Below are 25,287 nucleotides of genomic sequence, written 5' to 3'. Positions count from 1 at the left end.
CTGGAGATCTACACAGGCTGGTAGATCCACCAAATCCCCTCACATTACTTTTCTATCACTTAGAAGCTCTTATGGGCTGCTAACTCTCCATGCGTCTTTGTGATATCCTACTCCATTTGAAAAGAGCCAGAGGGTTCAAATCAGAAAAAGGTACCCTCAGTTGGCTTCCGGCAACCCCACTCAAGTCAACATGAAATCAAAATTGACCCTATTTAATTTTTTTAATACATGTTTCTGGTCTTATGGGCAAGATTCATATGTACATGTCATTCTTAAACAGTCTGTTTTCCATCCATCCATCCATCTTCTATAGCCGCTTGTCCTATACAGGGTCGCGGGTAGTGCTGGAGCCTATCCCAGCTGTCTCGGGCCAAAGGCAGGGAAACACCCTGGACAGGTGGCCAGTCCATCACAGCAGTTTGTTTTCATATTTCTTAAATCAAATTAAATCACTTTTCCATTTTTGATGACATCACCAAGCCCTCTTATTTTTCAGCAACTCCCTTCCAAAAATTTGGCTCCATTCTGGTATGTAACAGCCACTTTTCCAGATTGATCTCACTGCAAATTCGGCAACAGTAGATCAAAAATTAAGCTGTTGAATTCAGTCTTTGCTTACCAAAATTCAAACGACTGCCCCCAGTTGCCAAAGCTAGAAATTTTGTTGAACATATGAGCACGTGTAAGCTCCAGTTTCCAGGAGAAATGTCCACGGAGTGGTGCCAAAAGCGAACTGTATTTTTAGTTGTAAATGATGTAATTCAGTAAACAGGAAGGGATATTTTATTAATCATATTCCCTCATTTAAACCCCAACCCTAAACCTAACGGTCAGTGGAGTAAAAATGTAATCCTAAGCCAAAAGTATACTTCGATTTTGATGCGAAAGCTCAGCATCTCTTGGGGAGTTTAGAACCATAAAATTGTCTTTATCTCCTGACCTCCCCACATATGCGCTCTTGACGTGCACATTCACTGTTGTTGTTTTTACCTTCGTCTCCTGATGTTTCCCAGCGATTACATGTTCTTCTATCGCTTCTTCGTGACAGCAACAGCTTAAATGTGAGTGTTGCCACCTTGTTGACCCTCTAATCAATGCAAATAATTCCAGGTGCATACGCAATTCAGGTCTGACCAAAGTATACTTTGGGCTTTAGAGGGAAAATGCAACCTGCAGATTGTGCTCATAAATTATGTGAATGCGATTACTTCCTTGTTTCCATTGGACTAGAACCCATGTTTTGGAGGTTCCTTGCGCAACACACTTGACACTTGAACTGATGCAAAAATGTCTAATGGGATATGCCGCATTTCAGTAATTTGCAAGAATGACTTATCACGATCCAATCAATTCCTGATGGATAAAATCAAGTCTTGCCCTCATTTTCTCATAAAAAAATCCTGTTTCATTGTGAAATACGTTACATTATGGAAGTAAAATTAATTGAGAAAACCATTTCATGTTCACTTGAAATAAAAATAAAAAAAGTTTGGTTTTCATAATCCTTCATCAAAACTAAAATAACTATTCCTTTATGCTGATGTCACCAAGGCCATGTTGGTGGGGAAAAATATTAACCAATAACATCACAGCCCACTTTTCGGCATCCAATCAAATGCTGATGGATAAAATCAAGTCCGCTTTACAATATGTCTTACTGAATATACTGTTACATTTTCACTCAGAAATGTGTCACATTCCATTGTAAATGCTGTTTCATGTTGTCTTTAGAAACCTACAGTTGTTCACACTTTATGTCTGGATTTAATGATTTTAAAAGACTGGAACAGATGTAACAAACCACCAAAGAATGATATGCAATTTTTTGCACAGTAGTTTCAAATAAAAGTGTCTAAATTAAGTTGAAATGTGTTTTTGTATTAGATTCTGTAATACAAGCTATGAGCACACTTGATTATGCACACCTATAATACAAAACAAACAGTTAATACTGTGTAAATTAGACTAGTGTGTATGACAGAATAAGTTCTAAATTTGTTTGGACATCTTGCACTGTGAATTGGAGAAAATTGAATATTGAGAGAAAAGTCGTACCATCATTGCAGCGGATGTTGAGCTGGTTTATCTGTTCCGTAAATTCATTCTCCTCTATTGTCTCTGTTCGTGGCACGGAGAGTGAGAAACGCCTCTTGAAGTTCTTCATCTTGTTCATCTCGCTTGACCAGAATTCCTGTGGGGATGCAAGAACTGTTTGAATTAATGTCCACATGTGCTATTTTTATTTTTTTCTTCTTCAAACTCGAGAAGAGGTCATTCATCTTGTTTTGTTCTCTACATGAAAGTCAATGAGTGCACACACAAGTTGTTAAAATATTATGTGCCTCTCACAGTGTCTGCTCTCTCGTGCTATTGTTGTTTTCTCTCTTTCAAATTTCAATTAATTTAAACTGAAGTGGTTACATTGAGTCGTGCTGCAATTAATGTTTACAGCTTTTCACAATGTTTTGCCTCTGTTCTGTCATCACTGGCTGCTTGTACTACAGTAAAAGTGCTAAATTCAGTGTTCGTTACACAAAGAATTGCTGCATTTTAAACAGTACATTTCATGGAAAACAGAGGGGCGAATTCAAGACAGTTTCTTCATTTTTGCACGTGGTATTTCAGTGCAAAAACCTGTCTTATTCACTAACCACCCATTTATTTTATTGTCTTAAGCAGATGTTTGAACCCACTGAAAGACTTTCTTGTGACACTTCACAGCTCAGTAGGTGGTGCTAATGCACCAAAAGCTGGATTGCCAACTGCCAATAAACATCACAAGAAGAAACACTTTCTTACCTGTGACAGCACTATGGATTATGAAAAAAGCAATTCATTATTAGTGAATTCCCCCTAGAATGTTCTTTGCTTCTTACCAATAAAAGTTGGATGTACTATGTAGAAATAATCTAATATTCACAACGAAATGCTCCTAAACAAATCCACACAGACCATTTATTGAAACTGCAAAAAAAGTGTTGTTCAGAAGTCGTAATGCTCATAATGTCATAACTATGAGCCCATATAACTGCTCATATTTACATAACAATGCTTATACAATTAGGCCTGCCCCGATGATCAGCAGTGTGATCTACATTGGTACGCTTAGAATAGCCAATCACAACAGAGGTAATTTAGGTCTACATAGAAGTCTTAAAGACCCTGTGAATTTAAAATAGGCATTTTGTAGCTTATAGTCCATGACCTCATTAGCTGTGAGGTCATTTATATGCTAGTGTACTCCTAAAAGTTTTGAAAACTTTTAGCAATTTTACACATAAAAAATCCAGGAAAACGAACCAACAAATGTTCAATTTCAGCTAAACAGACCAAAAATATATGACTCGTTTTGCACGCATGGATGTATACAAATTTTTGTCCATTGAAATACACTCTAGAGCGAGAAGATCCCCTCCCCCTAAATTGTAAATACCACCTGCCTCCTACTAGCAAAAAAGAAATCATAGTCTGCAACATGTCTTTGTTTGTGTTAACACTCATATTACATTTCCTTTCCCAACTATTAGATTTTTTTTTATTATAACCTCCCCTATTATATTTCCTTTTCCCCATCAATTGGTTGTGAAGAAAGTGGCTGGAATATATTGATTTTGAAATGCGGTTTTAGGCCACTTCCACACTAATGCATTTTTGTCTGACAATGAATTGATATTACTACGTTTACGCCCACTCATCCACACTAGAATGTTGTTTTCCTCCACTGAAAATGGAGACTTTTAAAAAATGCTCTCCATACAGTAACTACAAAACAATGACGTTTGGAAACTGAAAACCAAAAACGAATTAGTGTGGACATGGTCTTAGTCCATGGTTCAAGCTGTGGTTTTGTGCGACTGTAATGTAAGCTAAAGGCTATTGGCTATTTAAGAAAATGGACATTATGTCCTGCATCGAACTCCTGTTTCACTAGGTCCTTAAAGGTACAGTAGCAAAAACAACTCGATATAATCTAATGACAGAATTTTATTGAATCTCCAACTCAGTCTCACTACAGCTTGTCAAACTCTCTCGTTCTTTTTCTCCATTCCCACGTTACCAGGCAGAGCGGTTGCTAAGGGCTCCACTGCCGTTCGTTTAATTCTGGGTGTGAGATTGCACTGTGTGCTTTACTAATTATTTTGAAATCAAAGTGGGAGACTAGCCAATACTCTTATTGCAATTAGCGTCATAACTGTGTGTCAAAGCACCAGTGTTTCTCAAAGTACCCTGTGAAACAAAAATAGAATAAATATTAATGCTAAAAAAGTTCCCTTGTCTTCCGTGCTGGTTTTGTCTGTGCTTTTCCTTCAAACTAATTTCCTTGCTTGCTTTCTCCTCCACTTTTATTAGGGTGGGTGTTTTTTGCTAAGGATAACAATTTAGTCTTCCTGTCTGTGAAACACGACTCTCTTAAGACAGTAATTGTTTTATGCAGTCCTGTCATGAAGTTGATGATATGCAGACCTCAATCTGTCTGAATAATCTCATCAACTAGCTCATATTTCTGGCAGGTTAGTGGCTTCGATATGGAACAACATTTCACACAATGTTCTGTTAAAAATCCAGTGGTGTTTCGGTTGTTTGAACAAAACTTTTAAGTAAATGAATCGTTCTTGCTTACTTCCAGCAACTCACTCGTAAGTCATTTCTTTGGCTGTGTTCAGAATAGCTGACTACCATACTACCCATACTATTTCTGCAGTTTATAGTATGTACAATCAACATGATCACATAGGAAATCAACATGCTGCTTCCAAATTTTCATATACCCTGAAATCAACCTCATTTTGCCGAATTACTGACAAGCGCATTTCCCCATCAGACATTTTTGCATCAATTCAAATGTGTTTACCTTTCCCTGTGGCATACTGATAGCGTGTTGTACGAGCGATCTCAGAGACACGGATTTTAGCCACATAGAAACCAGGAAGTAATGGCGTTCACATAAACAATGGTGAGCACAATTCTGAGGTTGCATTGATGCTCTAAAATAAAAATTTTACTCCACTTACGGTTAGGTTTAGGGATGGGGTTTGGGTAAGGATGTATGGTTAATAAAATATACATTTCTGTTGACTGTATTACATAATTTACAACTAAAACAACTCACTTTTAGCACCACTATGGATATTTCACCTGGAAACTGGTGCTCAAACTTTTCAATTTGTTTTATATCACTTCCAGCTTTGGCTACTGGGGCAATGATTCAAAGTTTGGTAAGCACAGACTGATTTCAGGCGAAGAACTTTCAACCTATGGACCATTTTCACATGTCCGTGTGCTGCGAAGCAGAAGTTGTCATAGTTGGCTAAACTTGAATTGCTTTGAATGGGGGACCACAGCAAATTACATTTTTGCTTAACCATTTGCTCCAACAGCAAAAGAAAACGATTATGCTTTACAGCTTTGCTAAATAAGAAAAAATATACAGCGCTGGATAACATCAGTAAGAAGAGAGAAACAGGCTGAATTTTCTGTCACTCCCTCAGCAGCTGTGTTAGAAGCCTCATCGCAGCTATGGTATCTGATTTTTTTAAAACTTATTCCAGGGTAATATAATACAAAGTACAATGTTATAAATTTACACTTGGAATTGGAAATATAAAAAGTTTGCTACATTTACTTTGTTAAAGAAGGCGGAAACGCGGTCTGTGAAAAGGGTCCAGTGTTGCCAAATTCACAGTGTGAACACAGTGTGTTCTGGTAAAGTCCAGTGTTTCAGTTGTTTGAACAAATCTTTTAAAGGTGAAGTATGTGACTTTTTTGATGTCAAAATAAGTACTACTATCCCAGTTTATTGTTCATTGACAACTATAAGTAAGCCATTCGTGGGTTCCTCAAAAGTATAAACACTGAGACTACCTCAAAACATTGATATTTATATTTTGAGCGACCTGCTCAGCTCCACCCACCCTTACAAAAAATCATAACTAGTTGCAAACTTGCAGCAAATTTGCTGCTCATTATTTTCACATGCAAATGAGCTTTTAATTCACCGCAAATGTTTGCCAGAAGTTTGCAGCACTTCGCTGGTAGTGGTTAACCTCCGGGAAAACATTCGGCAACAATGAACAGTTTGCCGCAAAGCTCAGTTGCATGTAAATATTGAAAGTGGCGAATTCCACCAAAATGGTCAGAAACGGCACTGACGTTATGCTTTCTAGTTACCAAGAAGAACCATCCTACCTCATGTGCTGGATCCCCTGCACCGTACACAGCTGCCTTTCTATCTGGCGATGTTATCGGATGACCCGATTCCTCTGCTACACTTTCTGTCCGGTGTTTATATGTTATAGTGGTCTTGTTCATTATGACGTTAAAGGTTTTTCACCTTTATTTGGCATGGCCTATTTGTTCATAGGGAATCAGAGAGTGTGAAAGGGCGTGATAAGTCTAAGTGGTGTTGGCAAAGGTTGTTTGAAAGCACACTTTATTTTTGTAATTCCATTTGGTGCCACTAGTAGCACAGAAATTACACACTTCACCTTTATGAAATGAATCGTTTTTGTGTACTTCCATGCACTTTCACTCGTAAATCATTTCTTTGGCTATGTTTGGAATAGCATACTACCAGTGTATAAGTGTGCACAAGATAACTGGATGGAAAATACATTTTCAGAATGAGTCTAAATGGTGAACAGAATCAAAAGATTCAAGTCACTGAGATGACTCAAAATATCCACTGTTAAAGTCCAGGGTAGCACAAAATGTAAGGGCAAATTATTAACATGATTTTAAAGAGGCGTCAGCATTTCATAGCTCACTCGCATTAATCAAACACAGTGGAAATATATTTTATTGATGCTGTCTCTCAGAATTGGCTTTTCTGTATTCAATCCAAAATGTAATCCATGCGTACGATTGTAATTACGTCTTGAACTCCAGGGACGCCCCCAAAGATGTGAGGGTGTCAGAAGCAGAAGTTAACCGAATTATCCAGAGAAGTGACCTTATACAGTATTCTCTGTCAAAACTTCTTTTGGTGGCTAATTTACCATTCATAATTTATTCCAATTCTTCTTCTGAAGGTGAATTCCTTCTTTCTAATTCTATTGCTCAAAATAAGTTTGCATTTATCTGACTTTACCAATGTGCTGCTAACTTACTTGCATTCAGACTTCAATCTTGTTTCATTTGAGCCAATCGGCCTCCCAATTTTTTATTTATTTAATTTTTTTGCTGCAAAGGTTCCTTCGGTTCAGTGGGGATGGCGATGACTCAAAATAGAGATAGCTATCCTACGACTGATGCGATCTCCTCCATATGCGTCTGAGGCGGCTCTGGATACTCAGCCTGGGTTATTCAGCACTCTGTAGACACTATGCTCAGTGGAGACATGCCTTCTGTTTGACAGGGAATCTATTAATACGTTTTTTGTTTGGTCGGTGGGTTGGTGGCATATGGAGGCCGAGGAACTCTGCGTTCCTGGAGTGGGCTGGTTTTTGTGGATCTGAGCTAGACTGAGACACCAGGCCCTGGAGAATTTTACAGAAACTACATATGCGAAAAGTAATATAAAAATGACTGGTGCGTGGAGTTCTCTTCTTTTGATGTCCCTCAAGAAAGAAAAAACACTAAAGAGATTTCTTTAATAGTAATAATTATTTCTCTCAGACAGCAATGAGAATATTTGGAGGGCAACTGCTTTCCAGTTTGTTTGTTTTTTGCTCCTGAGTAATTTCAAGTGTCTTTTCTAGTCTAAATTTCAGAAAAGATCCCATCAGTGTCTCAAACTGTGCTCAGATTTTTCAAGATGCCAAAATTAGCAATCAAAAGTCAAAGATTTTAATATAAATTTAATATAAACATTTCTGATTAAATTCCTCCAAGACCAAATTATATGAGCTATAACATTAATTTTATGTCTCTATATTCTTACTGTACGTCAACGATTGTCTGTTTATATTTAAATTTCTCTGAAGGAAATGCTAGTATTTTACTAGCACAACCTGGAAAAGCTGGTCAATTTGTGCCCAAATTACAGTATACATACTTATACTATTGACCAGTAGTTTTCTCTGGTCATTTAAGATGATCAGCATCTAAAGAATTTTAGCTTTAGCATCTAGGCTTTTTTAAGCAGGGTTGGCTTCTACAACAGCATTTTGAGCAGCTGACATCTAGTTTTAGGTCTAGTTTTCCTGTTCATGCAATCATCTACAACTACATGCATTAATGTTTAATCCAGATGTCATATCAACCAGCAGATTATGATTGCTCAGATCGCTCATAATCCTCTAAAATAACTAAATTCTGTAGTTATGACTTGTTCTGGATTCTCTCGGGTGGAGCTCTTAATGGGAGATATACTATAGCTGTGGGCTCAATCACTAGAATTAAAATACAATTAACATGATGATGACTGTTTCACTAAGTGCACTATAAAGTAGTCAGGCTAGCCATATAGAAATGTGAATTTACATTTCTTACAACATTTAATCCTTAATCCTTTCTTCTCTGGTATTGTTGGTGGTGTGGCCTTAGAGATCTACATTTACATTTACTCATTTGGCAGATGCTTCAAAGTGACTTAAACATATATATTTTATCAGTATATACTGTATATGTCTCCCCTGGAAATTAAACCCATGACTTTGGTATTGTTAGTAACATAATCTACCAGTTGAGCAACAGGAACCTGGAGAACTGAGAAAAAAAAAATAAAGTTGTTATTTATTCAAAGATAATCAGTCCCTTCGCCGAAGCTTTTAAATCTAACTTGTAATCGCATTCAGATGAAAAAATAGCCCCTTGACACATTGCACCTGGTTTGACATCTGTTTTCACCTGCACAGTTCTGTCAAATTCAGAAGGTTCCAGATGCTTAAATTATATAAAACTAGTGCTGTCAGTCGATTAAAAATGTTTTATCACGATTAATCACATCATTTTTCATAGTTAACCGCGATTAATTACAGATTTTGAAAGTGCTGGAATTTGACTATATATAATTATTTTCTTGTCAAAATGCATTTCTTTCTTTTTTAGGAAAGAATGCAAAACAATATGTAATAATATAATCCTTAATTGACATTTTCCAACCAAAGCCTTTGCGAACAAAGCACGATTAAGAAAAATTAATCGCATGCGTTAACGCGTTAATTTCGACAGCTCTAATAAAAATAAATTAGAGTACTGAGATACTTCAGGTACCTATCATGTAAGCACCATGGTGTATATCAATACCCTTATCCCCTGATGTTGTGGCTCAGAATCCATTACTTAATTAACCAACTAAATACACTTCAGATCTAAGTACATTTCAACTCAGCAATAAATGACACCCATATCATGAAGATTCATCCTCTATTTGTCATTTTAATCGAACACCACTTTCCCACTCTCTCTCCAGCTGTTTTGATGCTTAATACTTGGTTTTCCCTCAGTCACAGCCATCTCTGCTTATATTCACCAAATTATTCAATATGTAGCGATAGTCTAAATTTAGCTCTCCATTGTTAGCACAGCACAAAAACTACTGTCTGATAATGTACGTATTGACCCCTGAATGGGGCTGTTGATGATCGAGAGGCAGCGAGAGAGAGAAATAGAGAGAGTCCAGGCACAGCTGTGCAAATACCCCACCCCAACCCCTCAACCAAAAAGCCCTTGATGTCCTTGACTACCTCTCCTGCCAGATGCCAAAATCAAAGATCACATTAACACTGGAAAGATGTGCAAAGACAATGGGGAATGTTTGACCTATGTTGGTGTTTGTTTCACAAAAACAAATCACACATGAGCAGATACAACTAGATTTTTTTTTTAGCTTTGTGGTTGCTAGGGGGTTTTGGGTGGTTGCTAGTGGTATTGTAATGCAGTTAATAATGTGTTCTAAGAGTGGTTTTATTACGCTGCTGTGCCGTTTCTAGGGTATCTACCACCAGCAGCTCTTGCCTGGTTACCCACTGAAGCTAAGCGGGGTTGAGCCTGGCTAGTACCCGGATGGAAGAAAATTACAGTTGCTGCTGGAAGAGGTGTTAGTGAGGCCAGCAGGGGGTGCTCACTCTGTGGTCTGTGTGGGTCCTGATGCCCCAGTATAGTGACGGGGATACTATACTGTAAAAAACCGCCATCTATCGGATGAGACGTTAAACCAAGGTTTTTACTCTCTGTGGTCATTAAAAATCCCAGGGCACTTTTCGTAAAAGAATAGGGGTGTAACCCTGGTGTCCTGGCCAAATCTGCCCATTGGCCTCTATTTATCATGGCTTCCTAATAATCCCCTATATATAGTAATAGGCTACATCACTGTACACTCCTCTCCACCAACAGCTGGTGTGTGGTGGGTGTTCTGGCGCACTATGGCTGCCGTCGCATCATCCAGGTGCATTCTGCACACTGGTGGTGATTGAGGAGATTCCCCCTATGCTATGTAAAGTGCTTGAGTGTCTAGAAAAACAATATATAAATGTAATGAATGTAATAAATGTATAAATGTTGCTAGGTGGTTGCTAGGGTGTCCTGGGTGATTGCCAGAGCTTTCTAATGCAGTTGGTAAGGTGTTCTAAGTGGTATTTATCACATTGCTGTGCAATTGACAGAGTATTGCTTGGTGGTTGATAAGGTGTTCTTAGTGGTTTTTATCGCGTTACTATCCAGTTGCTAGGGTATTACTTGGCATTTGCTAGGGTGTTCTGTATGGTTACCATGCCAGAGTGTTGCTAAGTGGTTGCCAAAGTGCTTAGAGTGTTTTTTTTTTAATTTTTTTTTATCACGTTGCTTTTTGGTTGCTAGGATGTTCTGGATGGTTGCCAGAGCATTGCAATGAACTTGCAAAGTTGTTCTGAGTGGTTGCTAGGGTGTTCTGACTGGTTGCTAGGTGGTTGCTTAAGTTAAAAACAGCCCACCTCACTCTATGATATTCTGGTTCCTCAGTTAAAAGTCTGTGGGGTTTTTTTCATCCGTTTTATCGTCTGCACCACTTGAAATTTGTAAGTCAGAAAAGTACTTTGAAAAGTAATAGCACACCTCTCTTTTAAAAGACACTTTTTTATTCATGTCCATAGCTCAAACAGTGTGGGATGATTTATGCAAGTTTAATAATTATGGTTAAGGGTTAGTTAAAATCCCTAATCCCAAGTATGAGCAATAGTAATAGTGATGTTTTCCTCTTTGCAAGATTGTGCACTGAAAAAAGACAGTTTAGACACTTTAACTTTATTCACCTTTTCACCTCTCTTGTTTTCCTTCTTTTTTCCACAGCAGCTTAATTGCTTTTTGCCATGAATGCATTCCAAATCAGGATGTGCCCCATTTGTCTTCTTTACAGACTACCGCTCCGGCTTGGCACAGAGCAAAGAGCACACTGGCACAATGTGCGCCTGGCCAAAAGTTCAATATCCACGCAGTTCTCATTCACGGCCGAGAACAACCCCGCATACTGAGCAAAAACTGCAACTAGAACCCCTACATGGAGAAACACACACCAAAACAAACATGTAGCTTGACTAATTCTGTTTTCTACAGACTGTGGCCTGGATGCTCTGCGGGGCATGGTGGTTTTTGATTTGGAACACAACTACCCACATGAAAAGATGTGAGAAAATAATGAGATGATTCTGATCTCTCTGACAGAGTTTGGCCACCCCATCTCTGGCTCGCCATCATCAAATGGCATCTGCTCCCGTTGCTAGCGCCAAATCAACTTGGCTGAGGGCTCAGAGTGGGAAAACCCATCATTTGGCAGTTATGCCCTTGATGGTGCAACAGTCATGTCTCAAGCTGCTTTCTCCACGGTAGCATGTCAGAACGCCTTTTTCTGAGTTTGTCTAAACTAGAGAGAAAACATCAAGGAGTTTTTTTTACTCATATGGTCATTAGAATCTCGCTTATTGCCGGTTGTGACAGCTGCATTTTGTTTGATGTTGGGTTTGCCCTCTGTCCAATTTTGTATGAACAGCATTGATGCTTCCCTAAAGAATCATCCATCCATAAGGTCATTGTTATGTATGTTGCCGTTGTTCAAAGAATGGACAGGTCTGATAATAAAATCAAATTTAGTTAGAACAGACCCTTATTGATCTTCAGTTCTGTTTGTCCCTCAATGTGTACCATATGCCTTTATTCTGTGTTCATTCAAGAAGAGAGAAAACAAAGTTTTTTATTAATCTATCCATTAGAATTACTCTTATTGCCAGGAGTGACTGTTTGTCCTTTGCTCCCCGAAAGCAGTGGTTCTCGATCTATGAATTTGGGCACTACCAAGAGTGTTGATCCAATAAATCCAAAACCACTGGTGCCCCTATTACCCACGACATGATTAGGAGGTTGCGCATTAAAACACAGCTGGTATTTGTCAACATGTATGACATGGCATCGAGCATCTTCGTTGCAGATGTTAAAACGTGTAGTGCTAATATGAAAGATGACATACATAAATGAGCAAATAATTAAAAATAAAAGGGGTAACTTTTTAATCTTCTTTTAACAACTCTAAAACTTAACAGTTTGAAGGACTGTTTCCCTTTAGGGGTTATTTACACTTGGTCACTTCATGCATTTTTACCGATCGGATTGCTATCAGATTGAATAAGTCCATTCCATTTACACTTGGCAATCAGTGTGTCTCCGGATATAAATCCAATCTTCAGTTCCCACACTATATGCAGATAAAACAAGTTCACTTCCGTGATTATGCTAATGCCTGGTGGCGAAATAAAAAGATGTAATTTATTATTTGATTCCAAGTGACTTTTCCGCGTGTGCATCTCTCTGTGTATTTTTTAAATTTTTTTATAATAAAAAATATCCCCAATTTGGAATGCCCAACTCCCAATGCGCTCTAAGTCCTCGTGGTGGCGTAGTGTTGCCTCCGCATCTGAGACTGTCAACCCGCGTATCTTGCGCACGTTACCGTGGAGACATAGCACTTGTGGAGGCTTCACGCTGTTCTCTGCGGCATCCACGCACAACTCATCACACGCCCCACCGAGAGCAAGAACCACATTATAGTGACCACGAGGAGGTTTCCCCATGTGACTCTACCCTCCCTAGCAACCGGGCCAATTTGGTTGCTTAGGAGACCTGGCTGGAGTCAATCAGTATGCCCTGGATTCGAACTTGCGACTCCAGGGGCGATAGACAGCGTCTTTACTCGCTGAGCTATCCAAGCCCCCTGCTGTGTATTTTCTTGTACTTCATGTAGGAAAGATGTGTCATGTGAGTCAGCTCTGCTCATTGTCAGTTTTTATTTTCAATCTCATCAGCGATCTGCATCACATACACCTTGGGCGAAGACAGTGTGGGCGGACGTTGAGTGTGTGTAAAATCAGCAAAAATATCATTTAAAAATGTGCCTCTTTTTAATGCTGCAATTTATACTCTGTGAGACATTAGTTAAAAGAAACTCACTGCTAAAATTATATCCTTGTCCAATATAAATATTCAGTATAGCTGTGTACGAAGCACTGCCCACACAGAGGTCACTACCAGACCAAGCAACTTTCTATCGGTCAACGCTGCAAATTCACCTGTCAAAGTTAACCAAACTTGAACTCCAAGCGAAACTGACAAGGGGAAATTCTTCGTCTCGGAAGGCCATTGCACACAATTCGTGATTGCATTTGGCAGCATTTTATTCCTCTAATATGCAAGTTGTTCCATGTCTTACATTTCTTACAATGCAGTGCCAATATGACTGAGCCGTGAGCTTGTTTTATGCAACAGGCTTTCTCCGGTGTCATCATTATATGGCCATTGTTTGAAAAATGGACAGATGTGATAATCAAATCAAATTTAGTCAGAACAGGCTCTTAATGTTTTACAATTCTGTTTATCGTTGTCCGTAAATATGTACCAAACTACCATAGCTTCCTTGTTATGACTTGTTAGGCAACTAAATACCCTATAGAGTTGGTATAAAAGATAAAATCTGGTGCTTTTTCTCCATGCCATCTAGCTTTGTTGCTACCATTACTGTACTGGCATTAATGCACAGATGTCCGTCTACCAATTCCATTTATTGAAAACGACATGACATTTGCCTCCGGCAAACAAGGTTGAGCCCTCCAGCAGAGCAGCGCTGAAGCATTGTGGAGGCTAAGTACTCTGTGTACTGAAATAAAACTCATTTCACCTACGCTTTAATTGATACTTCACCGCCTGTGGGTTGAGTTCATTTTGAGTTCAATTCTGCAATTGATCAAATACTAGTTTTTATCCAGGGTTGGCCGCCATGCAGGGACCCCGAAGAGAAGCCAATGGTACTGTTCCTGAAAAGTATTGAGATTTGATTGGAAGCCGAAAGAGGATATTATCTACTCATGCACACAAAAGGTCTAGAAAGACAGCTTGTTACTTTTATTTGTACTTGGGAAATGTCACTGTTAAATAACAGTGTCTATGCAATTTTGCAATTCCACTTTTTGTGTAATACCAGGGTTGCATTTTAAAGAATTCTTTCAGTTATCTAAAATATCTAAAATTGAACACTTGAGGCAGCATTGTGTTCCCATTTTTCTGACATATTTTAAAGCGATTCCCATTCACAATCTTTCAATTCAGATATGATTTATATCTGATTCATTTTGGTAGATTTCAGTTAGAATGCCCATTTTGATTACATATGAAATATTATATTCTCTCTCAGCTAACACCATGTCCTAACAAGACGCAACGTGATAAGATTCCAGTGACAATAAATCTGTCTGTCCAAGCTAGATGCAACACTGTGTTATTCATACACTAAAATTTGGTGTTAGGTGGAAAATTCTGTTTATTGAACATAAATCATTTCCTCACTGAAGCTGATGATGGGTATAGTGTACACTTTTTACGGCAAGCCCAGAGGCGATAAATATACAATAACACATAGACAGAGTTACATTGAATGGCATCCTACTTCAGTCTGTTACCATTGTCTGACCCTAACCCTAAATGTTTATGCAATATCTAGTTGTTATTTTGTTGATCTTCACGTGACAGGAAAGCGGAGAAAAAAGTCAGAGCGAGCCGGGTATCACCTCTCCTCATTTCCGAATAATTGTATATGTGACAGATCTCTGACTGAAGAGAGCGAGTCCTCAGCAAAACAGTTGGTAGGTGCGACACCCTCGGCCAAAATCGACACCTGAACTGGCTTGTAAGATGCCGCTTTAATATACTGTTATGACAAGGACTTTAAACCCATGAGAGTTCATTTGTGGATGTGGCGTACCAACGATCCGTCGCAGAAATAGAAACAAGTCAAAGATAGAATGCCCTGTCGCTTGTCGTGTGTTGCAGCTGGTTAGTACAAAAATTATGATTAACATGAAAAAAGATACCTTTTATCGCGTGTCGCAGCGTTGCGTCTAGTTAGGACACTGTGTAATGCAGTAATTAAACAGGAAACCTTCTAATTTTGTACATTACGAAAATATTCATTAAAAAATAACAACAGGGCCCAATCTATGCAGTTCAATTGCTATTTATTTATTCTAATAACACAAAACTGAAGTAAACTATAAAGTAAATGTTGAACATCTATCTTACGAATTTAAGCATTAATATCGGGATCGGTGATAGGAGGGGATTAAAAAAAAGAAGAGGGATTTGTGAAAAGAAAGTAATTTCAGGCAAAACATTATGAATAATAAAAGATTACAAAGACAAATGCCATTTTTATTTTTAAATTTTTTGGAATAATGTGCACTAATGAATAGGATAATAAGACAGGTAAGGAAAAGTCAAATTCCAATTTCAGGTTGACTTAAATGTAAGTAAATAAGGAAGAAAAAAAAAAGAAAGGGAAAGAAAAAAACAAATGAACAAAAAAAAAAAAAAAGTCTCTAAGTTCTTAATTTACACACATTTTTTGAAACTTTTTTATATGATTAAGCTCTAAAATACTGCAGTTTTTCCCAAAAACCAATCATCCAGAAACAATCACCATATTTTGTACAAAACTCCTGATTCTGGAAACATGTGCCTGTAAAAAGATGACCTAGATCCTATCAGATGCCCAAGGGACTCAATGAGTCATTCATCTGAAAGTGCACTCCTGTAATATCATCCCTGGAGCAAAGAAGGTGCTAGTCTACTAAAGGAAAGACTGTCAGGCTTCAAAATAAAGGAACTCAGTATACTTTGTTTCAAAAGCCACTTCCTTTTGGTTTTAAATTCAACATATCTGTGAAACAATAGTGTTTAAATTCTTAAAATCATTCAACCCTGAAATTTTCAAGCTGTTTTTTTACCATTGGTAAGGGAAATTAAAAGCCAGCAGTGGATAACATGTTTTTTCTCAGATTTACCAATATTCCAAGTAAAGTGAGTAAAAACAATAGCAATTTGGAACAGACGTGTAATTTAGCCTTGCTGTTTTTTGAGTAAAATCAATAAAGAAAGGAATCACTAACAAGGGATAGTAACTCAGGGGAAAAACAACCCTCTCTCTCTCTCTCTCTCTCTCTCTCTCTCTCTCTCTCTCTCTCTCTCTCTCTCTCTCTCTCTCTTCATTTTTCTCTCTTTCTGTTTTGGGAAGTCATGAGGACACAGTGAAAGTGAAATAAACAGGGACGGCCGGGGGTCTAGACAGATTAATGAGTAGAAGAGCCCACTAGGCTGTGCCTGTCCACTATGACCTTGCCTGGTCCACATTCAGAAATATAAAATGTATTTTACATTTTTTTCTGAAATTACCACCAAAATGTAATGGATACTTTCTCAGAGAGTTACAGGATACTCTCCTATACTCTCGCTATAGAATTTCTCTATATTAAATAACCAGACATGTCTCGAAATACATATGTAAATGTGCCCAGAGGAAAATTGTATTTCTCAGGAGACACAATGTTCTCATTTAAACTATAGTAGAAACACTTGAGAAGCAGACGAGCAAAATGAATGCTCTCCATTTTATCTTATTGCTGTCTGGGGGAAACAGTTGAGATATTGAGATCTCATTTGTGATTTTTTTTTTTTTTTTTTTCTCCCTACAGGCAGTTTCCGGAATCATTTCCATTCAATAAATTAGCCTACCTGTCCATTAAAATGTTCAGTGTCTATCGTGTCAAGATGGTTTGCCTCTGGAATAATGTCCGTAATGGCTACATTAGCAAGTAACCCAAATTTTCAATTCTGACTCAATAAAGACAGTAAAGACCAAATAAAGACAGGCCAGCCTCAACCCTGTGGTCAGATTAGTTTTCACTCCAGTGGCGTACACGCTATGTAGGAACATTCATTCAAGTGCATGCTCTGTTGGGGTTTTACTCACAAAGTGGCAACACAGTGTTGCCCCTGTTTTCAAAGCGACAACTCTGCAAGCAGCTGCATTGTATTCCTCCAGACAATATTCCTTTATACTTTGGTCTACAACTGCCTGTATGTTTTTGGGAAGCTAAAAGAAAAGTAAAACATTTGAACTAGTTTGTTTAAGGGTTAGGGTTTGTTTTAGGGTTAGGGTTGCTTTCACACTTGGTTCAAACCCCAGTTCAATTCCTCACCCCTCACCCTGTCCCCGCTGGTCTCTGTTCACATCATATTATTTGAGTCCGAACCGCAGTACGATTGTGTCATCAACGCAAGTACTAATGGCAGCTGTTTACCTCTTCAACTAGGTAATGACTCAGTTCCACTGCGTAATGGAAGTATTTGTCTTTTTGGATTTAGCAACAAAACTTTACATGCACAGAACGGCACATGCGTCTGTCTTCTGCGGATGCATTGAATTTGTAAAGATGTGATGAATGTGAGCTGCTCTCTGAAGGCGTTTATTTAAAGAGCATGCAAAGACGCAAATTATTCATCATCAATAGCAGTTCACATCCGTGTTTTAGGATGATTGTGTTCATTTCAGCAGAAAACCGTACCAGAGTTCACCACGGACTTTCTTTTCATGCAGACTAGGGTTTCTCGAATGCCTTCGGTGGCACCCAACTACAACTCCGGGGGCTACTCAAAATTCTTCCACAAAATTCGACCTAAATCAATAAACATTATTGACCGTAGCCTATATTTTCCACTCATTTCCTACCCATGGAAGGACATGGCATGGCGCTTCTCATCCGGTGTGTGACTGTCTTTGTGGGGAGGGACATTATCTTTGTAGAGAGCATTTTATTGGGCAAAATCAGTGAGTGCAAGATGAGTCATCAATAGTTTTGGTGTATGTTCCCAGAAGAGAGAGACTGTAAATTTTAAATGTGAATATCTGCTTAAAGTGAATATTGTCAACATTTACAACATAGGCAACTTCAAAGCTAACACACATGAACTTAAAGCCACAAAACTCCAATTTCAATTTTATGCAGTCTTTAACTATTAAGTATTTAGCAAAATACTGAATTATCCTCAGCTGTTGTTTTCCATTGATGGAATGCACTGTAACAGACCTTGTGCGACGCCCCGTCCCGTCCCAGTGCTTGTGTAATTGAGACGCCCGCCTTAAGATGGATGGCAGTGCTTACATGTGTGACCCCATCCCCTTCCCCGAACAATATTCCTGCCTGTCAAGCTGAAAATCGGCAGCTAAACGAAGACAAATGGATTCCATGTAGACAAGGACAGTTCAATATTCGGCAAAGCTGCAAATGACATGTCAGGAAGGGCTATTTGTCATCCCTTTTGGCTCCCTGGCATGTGTGGACATAGATAAAGATGCATATTACATGGATTGCCATATTAGTGTGTCTTTTTTGAAAAGGAGCAATCTGTGAATGATGCATTAGTAATGTTGTTAGTGCCGGTTCCGTATAATTTTCCTTCATTTGCTTGTATGCTTTTTATTACTTGAGTAAACACTTGACATGGGTTCAAATCCGAAGCACGCATAAATTTGGGGGATGGAGTGATTGTATATTTTTAGAAAGAAGCCTTGCAGCAAAAATGCCTTTAATTCTTGCCTCCATTTTTGATGGAGCAAAAAAATGACCTTTTGTTTTCTCAGTCTGTTGTCCCTATGACTAGCGAGATGTCTTGTACCACTACAAGGAGCTCTTTCTTTAGATATGTAGATGCACAAAGAAGAATCTTTCACCGATAAGCTAAAACAATGGCCCCAGTGTTTCTCTTAGTTAAAATACAGAACATCTGATGACAAAACAAAAGAGAACTGCCAACTAGCAGCTAAACATTTGACATAGTTTTATTTGTTCATCTGGCTTTGTGAAAAGAAACTAAGCCTGGTGAAGACTACATGGTCATTTTGTCATGCTTTGTATCCACAGAGATTGTAGCCAATTGCTAACAGGCTTGAGTCGCTATGAAAACCTTTAGCGATCTGTTAAAACAACATTCTACTTTTGTTTAGTTTACTGTAAAGGTCAGTGTGTAGCACCTTTTATAGTAAAACTGGATTTGCTTGAAGTGTTGGAAAATATTCCTGTAAAAGACAGTAATTAATTTTTTTCAGCAAACAGCAGACCGTAAACAGTACCGGGAATTAACTACTAGGCTGAGGCATACATAAGCATGAGTGCTAACTCTCAGGTTGTTCTTTCTTAGCTTAAGGGACTTACGGAGTTCACAGTTATATTATGGTATCAACTTTGTCTCATATGTTTCTCCTAAAATTCCCTTGAAAACAAAACGCAAATGAGACATTTGTTGACATAAAGTAACAGTACAGTGTTTATAAATCTCAACCGGTACAACGCTAGCAAAGCTAATGGACTCCAGACTATGTCTGGCTATACTACAGAATATAGATCTAAACAGCTTAATAACTAGCCAGATATGAAAAATGCTTTTCTGTGGAGGATTTGACATGGCAGTATGTTCTGTGCTGAAGGAACTGGTCCCGTGCTGGTTTGCTTGAGGCCGCGTACAAGTTTATGACCCTTTAATGGCCTCAACGAGATATGATTTATAGAAATAAAACTGTGGTGACATTTTCAGTGCTGCTGGTGGACTAGCTCTGTTTGTGATGTTGGTAGAATGTCGTCCCCCTGATATTCTCAGAGATGACACTGATCTAAGTTTGTTATTCTTTAAAAGTGACAAAATTAAACACAATACATGCAACACAAAGGGGATTTACTGTGACTAATATCACTGTTCATTTATTATTACAGATTCTTGTGTCACATTGCGCTGATATATGAGTCATCATACAGTAAATTCCATGGGTCATTTTAAAAGGCTTAACCTTCACACCCAAAGTAATCAGAAATCAAATAGCCTATATGAAATTAACAGGAAAATCCAAAACTTTTGTCAATTACCAATGCTAAGCATTCAGTGAATGTGGGATATGGACTTTCATAGATAAGTCTAGGACAGCGAGATAAAGTTACATACAAAATCAAAACTTGATGTTGTAACAAAGGAATTTAAAGCTCTCTCTTTAAATATATTGTTCTTGCCATACTGGCAAATAGTCTTTACTTGTTTTAAGCATGAACCTCACTAAATTTTACTCTGAAAACCAGACCTTTAATACACAAAAAAGTGGGAACCTTAATGATCTATTTCTACTTGATATAACCCTCAAAAATGAACTTTGTTGGTATAACCTATTTTGTTGAGTTGATTAATTAATATTTAATAACATATTTGACTTGAATGAACAAATTATTTAGATGTTTCGACATAAAACACATTTCTTAATGTTACTAGGAAAAAGTTGTTACAGTCTATCTTATGTCCTTTTGCTTCTAAATTCAATTTATCTTCTTTTAAGGATGTTTAGATAATTTTACTAGAAAACAAAACAAAAATGTATTAAGAAAATGAAGTTTTGCAGATCTTGCAGAACAGTAGACAAACAAAGCGGCTTATGTATATCCATTCTGCAACAGAAGCAGCATTGAAGTTCATACAGAAATGCTAAGTCTGTGTATATCTGTATAGATAACCCTCTGTTCAAATGCACAGCATAAAATAGCCAACCTTTGCCCCTTATAATTAAATATGCAGAGCTGAACAGACAACCTTTGCCCATTTTTTCCTTGTGCCATATGCTATGTAATAAATAACTGTGGAAGTCATGGGTTAAATTATGACAGGCTAATTATCTGTCTAGTTAGTAGTCCATTAATCTACTGTAATCGCTCACATATTTATAGTGATGTCATCAGGTCTGCTATCTAAAACAAAAATCAATAAGCACTCAGTTCTATAAGTTATTTGTAGTAAATCAATAGTTGCCGAGACCTTTAGAGCCATAATTGCTATTTGTAGATCGATAGTGTATCTCTCTGTCTCTCTTTCTTGATGTCGTGCCGTGACTATATTCAGGGTGTGAATTACAGGGGAGTTAAAGTTTAAAAAAGAAGTGCACAGTAAAGAGTTTTAATTTAACTTTACGTAAATGAATACAAGCATATTAATCTTGGTTAATGGTAATTTGAACATATACTAATACATTTTCAACAGTAAAAGTCTACCTGTCTACAGTGAACAATTGTATTTTTATAGATTAACCAGAAAAATGATAATTGACTTTTGGTTAACTTCAAAATACAGTTTGTGTCATGTGAATTACTGCAATCAGTGGTGCGCTGAAAATTTGTTATAGAAATTCCTTTTAAAAAGTTGAAGTGAATGTCATCCTGAATACCGCCTGAAATTCATCATATAATTTGCACACAGACTGTGTTTCTAGAATACATAATTTCTCTAATGGGGCTTTTCCACTGCACGGTACAGCTCAACTCGACTCGACTCTGCTCGCTTTTTGGGGGTTTTTCACTGTGGATAGTACCTGGTACCTGATACTTTTTTTAGTACCACCTCAGTCGAGGTTCCAAGCGAGCCGAGCCGATACTAAATGTGATGTCAAACCACTGCTGATCACTGACTGGTCAGAGAGAATCGTCACTACCAGCGTCACTGGATTTGCGACACGGGACATCAACCCGCTAGTTTTAAAGTTAGTAACATTGACAGCAATATCATTTGTTCATGCGACTTTCAAATTGTAAAAAGAAATGGCTGTGTGCAAAACCACGCCGTGGTCAATAAACGAGGTGCAGACGTTCCTCTCGTTAGCGACGAACGAAACGGTACGAAACGAAAAAGTCTTTCAGGAAGTGTCTCAGCTGTTGGCAGCACATGGCTACTACCGGACCTACCAACAGTGTAGGGAAAAGTTAAAAATCTTAAAAGTGACTACAGAACCATCAAGGACCACAACAGCCGGAGTGGTTCAAATAGAAGAAAGTGGAAGTGGTTCGACCAAATGGATGCTATCTATGGCAATAGACTGGCGAGCAATGGGAGGGAGAGTGCCCTGGATTCGGCGTTGTTGGGGTCCACGATGGAGGATGGTACGTTTTGTAACGTTAACTCTATATTCTGCTTGAAAGCTTCACTTTATTTAGTTGACCAGCTACTGGAAAGCTTGCTTCTAAAACAACCAGGGCAATTTAACTGTTACACTTGTGTAAAATCACCATGCAACAACTGCTTTATGCAGCACAATGAGCTAGTAGCTAACAGCTAGCGGTTGTGTTATTGTTTATGGTCAGTAATGTTTGTGTCGCGTTTAAGATGATGTCATGGCAGTAGAGGTGGCGCAACTATGACGATCAGCCTATAATCCCACCCACATTGAGGCGGCACTAAACTGCAGTGGAAAAGCAAGCTCAGAAAAGTAAAGCGAGCAGAGTCGAGTCGAACCGTAACGTGCAGTGGAAAATTGCCATATGTGAATTGAATTAGCAGAGTCTTAATTACTCATTATTTCAATTGTACATGAATTAAAGGACTAAGCAATAATCACATTTGCTTAAATATCAACATACTGTACACATTACTGCTAAAGTATACATTGCAAACTAGAGCTGTGGTACAGTATGATGCTGTTAACAGTGTGGCGGTAGAAATCTTACAACCGGTAGAGATTTTGCTATACTGTTTAGATATATTTGTGTGTCAATCTGTTGGCAGAACTGCTTAACATTATTTACATATGAGAGTGACAAATAAACTATGAGAAAAGTGAAATTACAGAGCGTAACATACCCCAAAAAATTCAAGATGTGGAAGAACTTGTTAGTAGAGGGTGTAACGCGTCTCTGTTACTAATGTAACGTGGTTCCCTGAAAGGAGGGAATGAGATGCTGTGTCAGTAGCTGCTGTTGTGGGAGCTCTTCTCAGGAGTATCGATCTCTGAAATCCTATTCAATCATGCCAATTACATACAGCCTGCAGCCAGACAGATGTCCTCTAAGGACATGCCCTTTTCCCATGCCCAGAAGGAAGCCAACCTCCTGGTAATATGAACTAGTACCAATGGGACCCTGTGTGCCTTGCAACTTAAAAGCGAATGCAAAGGCTTCCACAATCCAGCGGGAATTTATTTGCTTGGAGATGGTCAAACCATTTGAATGGCCTCCAAAGCATACAAAGAGCTGTTCAGAAAGCCTGAATTGACTCGGTCAAAGCATATACAGCCTCTTAATCTCATCCGACTCTAAAGGAGGAGGAGAGAATGCTTGCAGGGTAACAATCTGTGCCCTAATTGGAGTGGCCAGCACTTTAGGTACATAACCCTCTCTGGGCTTGAGAATGTCTTTTGACAAGCCTGGTCCAAGCTTAGAGTCATTGACTGACAAGGCCTGATGGTCCCGACACCTTTGACTTATGCCAGAGTGAGTAGCAGCACAGTCTTCAAAGAGAGAATGTGTATGCTTTTAGCCTCTTTTGGCTCAAACGGGGTACCTGTGAGCATATTTATTACCAAAGCTAAGTCTAAGACTGGGACTGTAGCGGGGAGAGAGGGTCTAAGCCATCTTGCACTATGTGAATATTTACTGTGTTTGCCTACAGACAAACCACTCAAGGGGTTATGGCCGGTCACTATTACAGTGAAATATGCTTTAAGTATGGATGCAGTAAGTTCTGCATCCAAGAGCTCTTGCAAGAAGCAGAATATCATCTGTACAGGGCAATACGCTGGGTCCTCACCAAGAGAGGAACAACAGTCATACAGCCACCTCATTGAGGGGGCTCTGGCCTGTAGTATGGTGTTGAGCACTGGCTGCAACAGCCCTACTGTGCCAGACAAGCCCCATTCAGGGGTCATAAATGAGGTCTCCAGAGCTCCATGAGAGCATCCAACAGCTCCACCAGCTCAGGGAACCAAATGCTGTTGGGCCACAGTGTCACAACCAGCAACATAGTTTTCCTGTCTTGTGAGCCTTGCACAGCACTTGGTGCAGCAATTTGATGGGAGTGAATGCACAATTATTGGCACCCCTAAAAATTCTTATGAGTAAAATATATCTGAAGTATATTCCCATTCATATTTTAAATTTTTTAGTGCACCTGGGTGACTATGAACATAAAATTGTCAGCCATGACTTCCTGTTTCACAGGGGTATAAATATGAGGTAACACACAGGCCAAATTCCCTTAATCATCAATCACAGTGGGTTAGACTAAAGAATATAGTTCTGATGTGCGGCAAAAGGTTGTTGAGCTTCACAAAATGGAAAGTGGCTATAAGAAAATAGCCAAAGCATTGAAAATGCCCATTTTCACCATCAGGGCAATAATTAACAAGTTCCAATCAACTGGAGATCTTAAAAATCGGCCTGGAAAAGGACATGTGTATATATTGTCTCCACGCACAGTGAGGAGGATGGTTAAAGTGGCCAAAGAATCTCCAAGGATCACAGCTGGAGAATTGCAGAAATTAGAAAGGGTCTTGGGGTCAGAAAGTCTCAAAAAATATCAGACATCACCTTGTTTGGGAGGGTTTCAAGAAAAAAAGCCTCTGCTCTCATCCAGCAACAAATTAAAGTGTCTTAAGTTTGCCAGACACTATTGGAACTTCAAATGCTACTGGGTTCTATGGTCAGATGAAACAAAAAAAGAGCTTTTTGGCAGCAAACACCAGAGATGGGTTTGGCGCACACAGAGATGAAGAAGTACCCATTGCACACGGTTAAATGTGGTGCTGGATCTTTAATGTTGTGGGGCTGTTTTTCTGCCAGACATCTTGTTCGGATACATGGCATCATGGACTCTACCAAATACCAACAGATAAAAAGTCTAAATCTGGCTAACTCTGCCAGAAAGCTTACAATGGGTCCTGGTTGGATCTTCCAGCAGGACAATGATCCGAGACAAACATCAAAATCAACACAAAAATGGTTCACTGACAACAAAATTAAGGTCTTGCCATGGCCATCCCAGTCCCCTGACCTGAACCCCATAGAAAATTTGTGGGGTGAACTAAAGAGGAGAGTCCACCAACAGAGATTCTGTATGGAGGAATGGTCCCAGATCCCTTGCAAGGTGTTCTCCAACCTCATTAGGCATTATAAGAGAAGACACAGAGCTGTTATCTTGGCAAAGGGAGGTTGCATAAAGTATTGAATAAAAGGGGGCCAATAATTATGGCAATGTGTTTTG

The 25,287-nt window shown here is 38.7% G+C and overlaps 1 protein-coding gene across 1 annotated transcript in view; it reads right to left on the bottom strand.

Annotated features, from left to right (window-relative positions):
- LOC127426091 (cyclin-dependent kinase 18-like) overlaps positions 1–25,287 on the bottom strand; it is a 90,538-nt gene that overhangs the window by 58,482 nt on the left and 6,769 nt on the right. The window contains exon 2 of the mRNA XM_051672606.1: positions 2,056–2,191. Within this exon, the coding sequence (XP_051528566.1) occupies positions 2,056–2,173 (118 nt within the window). The 5' untranslated portion in view covers positions 2,174–2,191. The remainder of the gene's footprint in view (positions 1–2,055; positions 2,192–25,287) is intronic.

The sequence above is a fragment of the Myxocyprinus asiaticus genome, chromosome 35, assembly GCF_019703515.2.
Source record: "Myxocyprinus asiaticus isolate MX2 ecotype Aquarium Trade chromosome 35, UBuf_Myxa_2, whole genome shotgun sequence".
Lineage (NCBI taxonomy): Eukaryota > Metazoa > Chordata > Actinopteri > Cypriniformes > Catostomidae > Myxocyprinus > Myxocyprinus asiaticus.
Note: the sequence above shows the minus strand (reverse complement) of the source record. Positions and strands in the feature narration are given on the sequence as shown.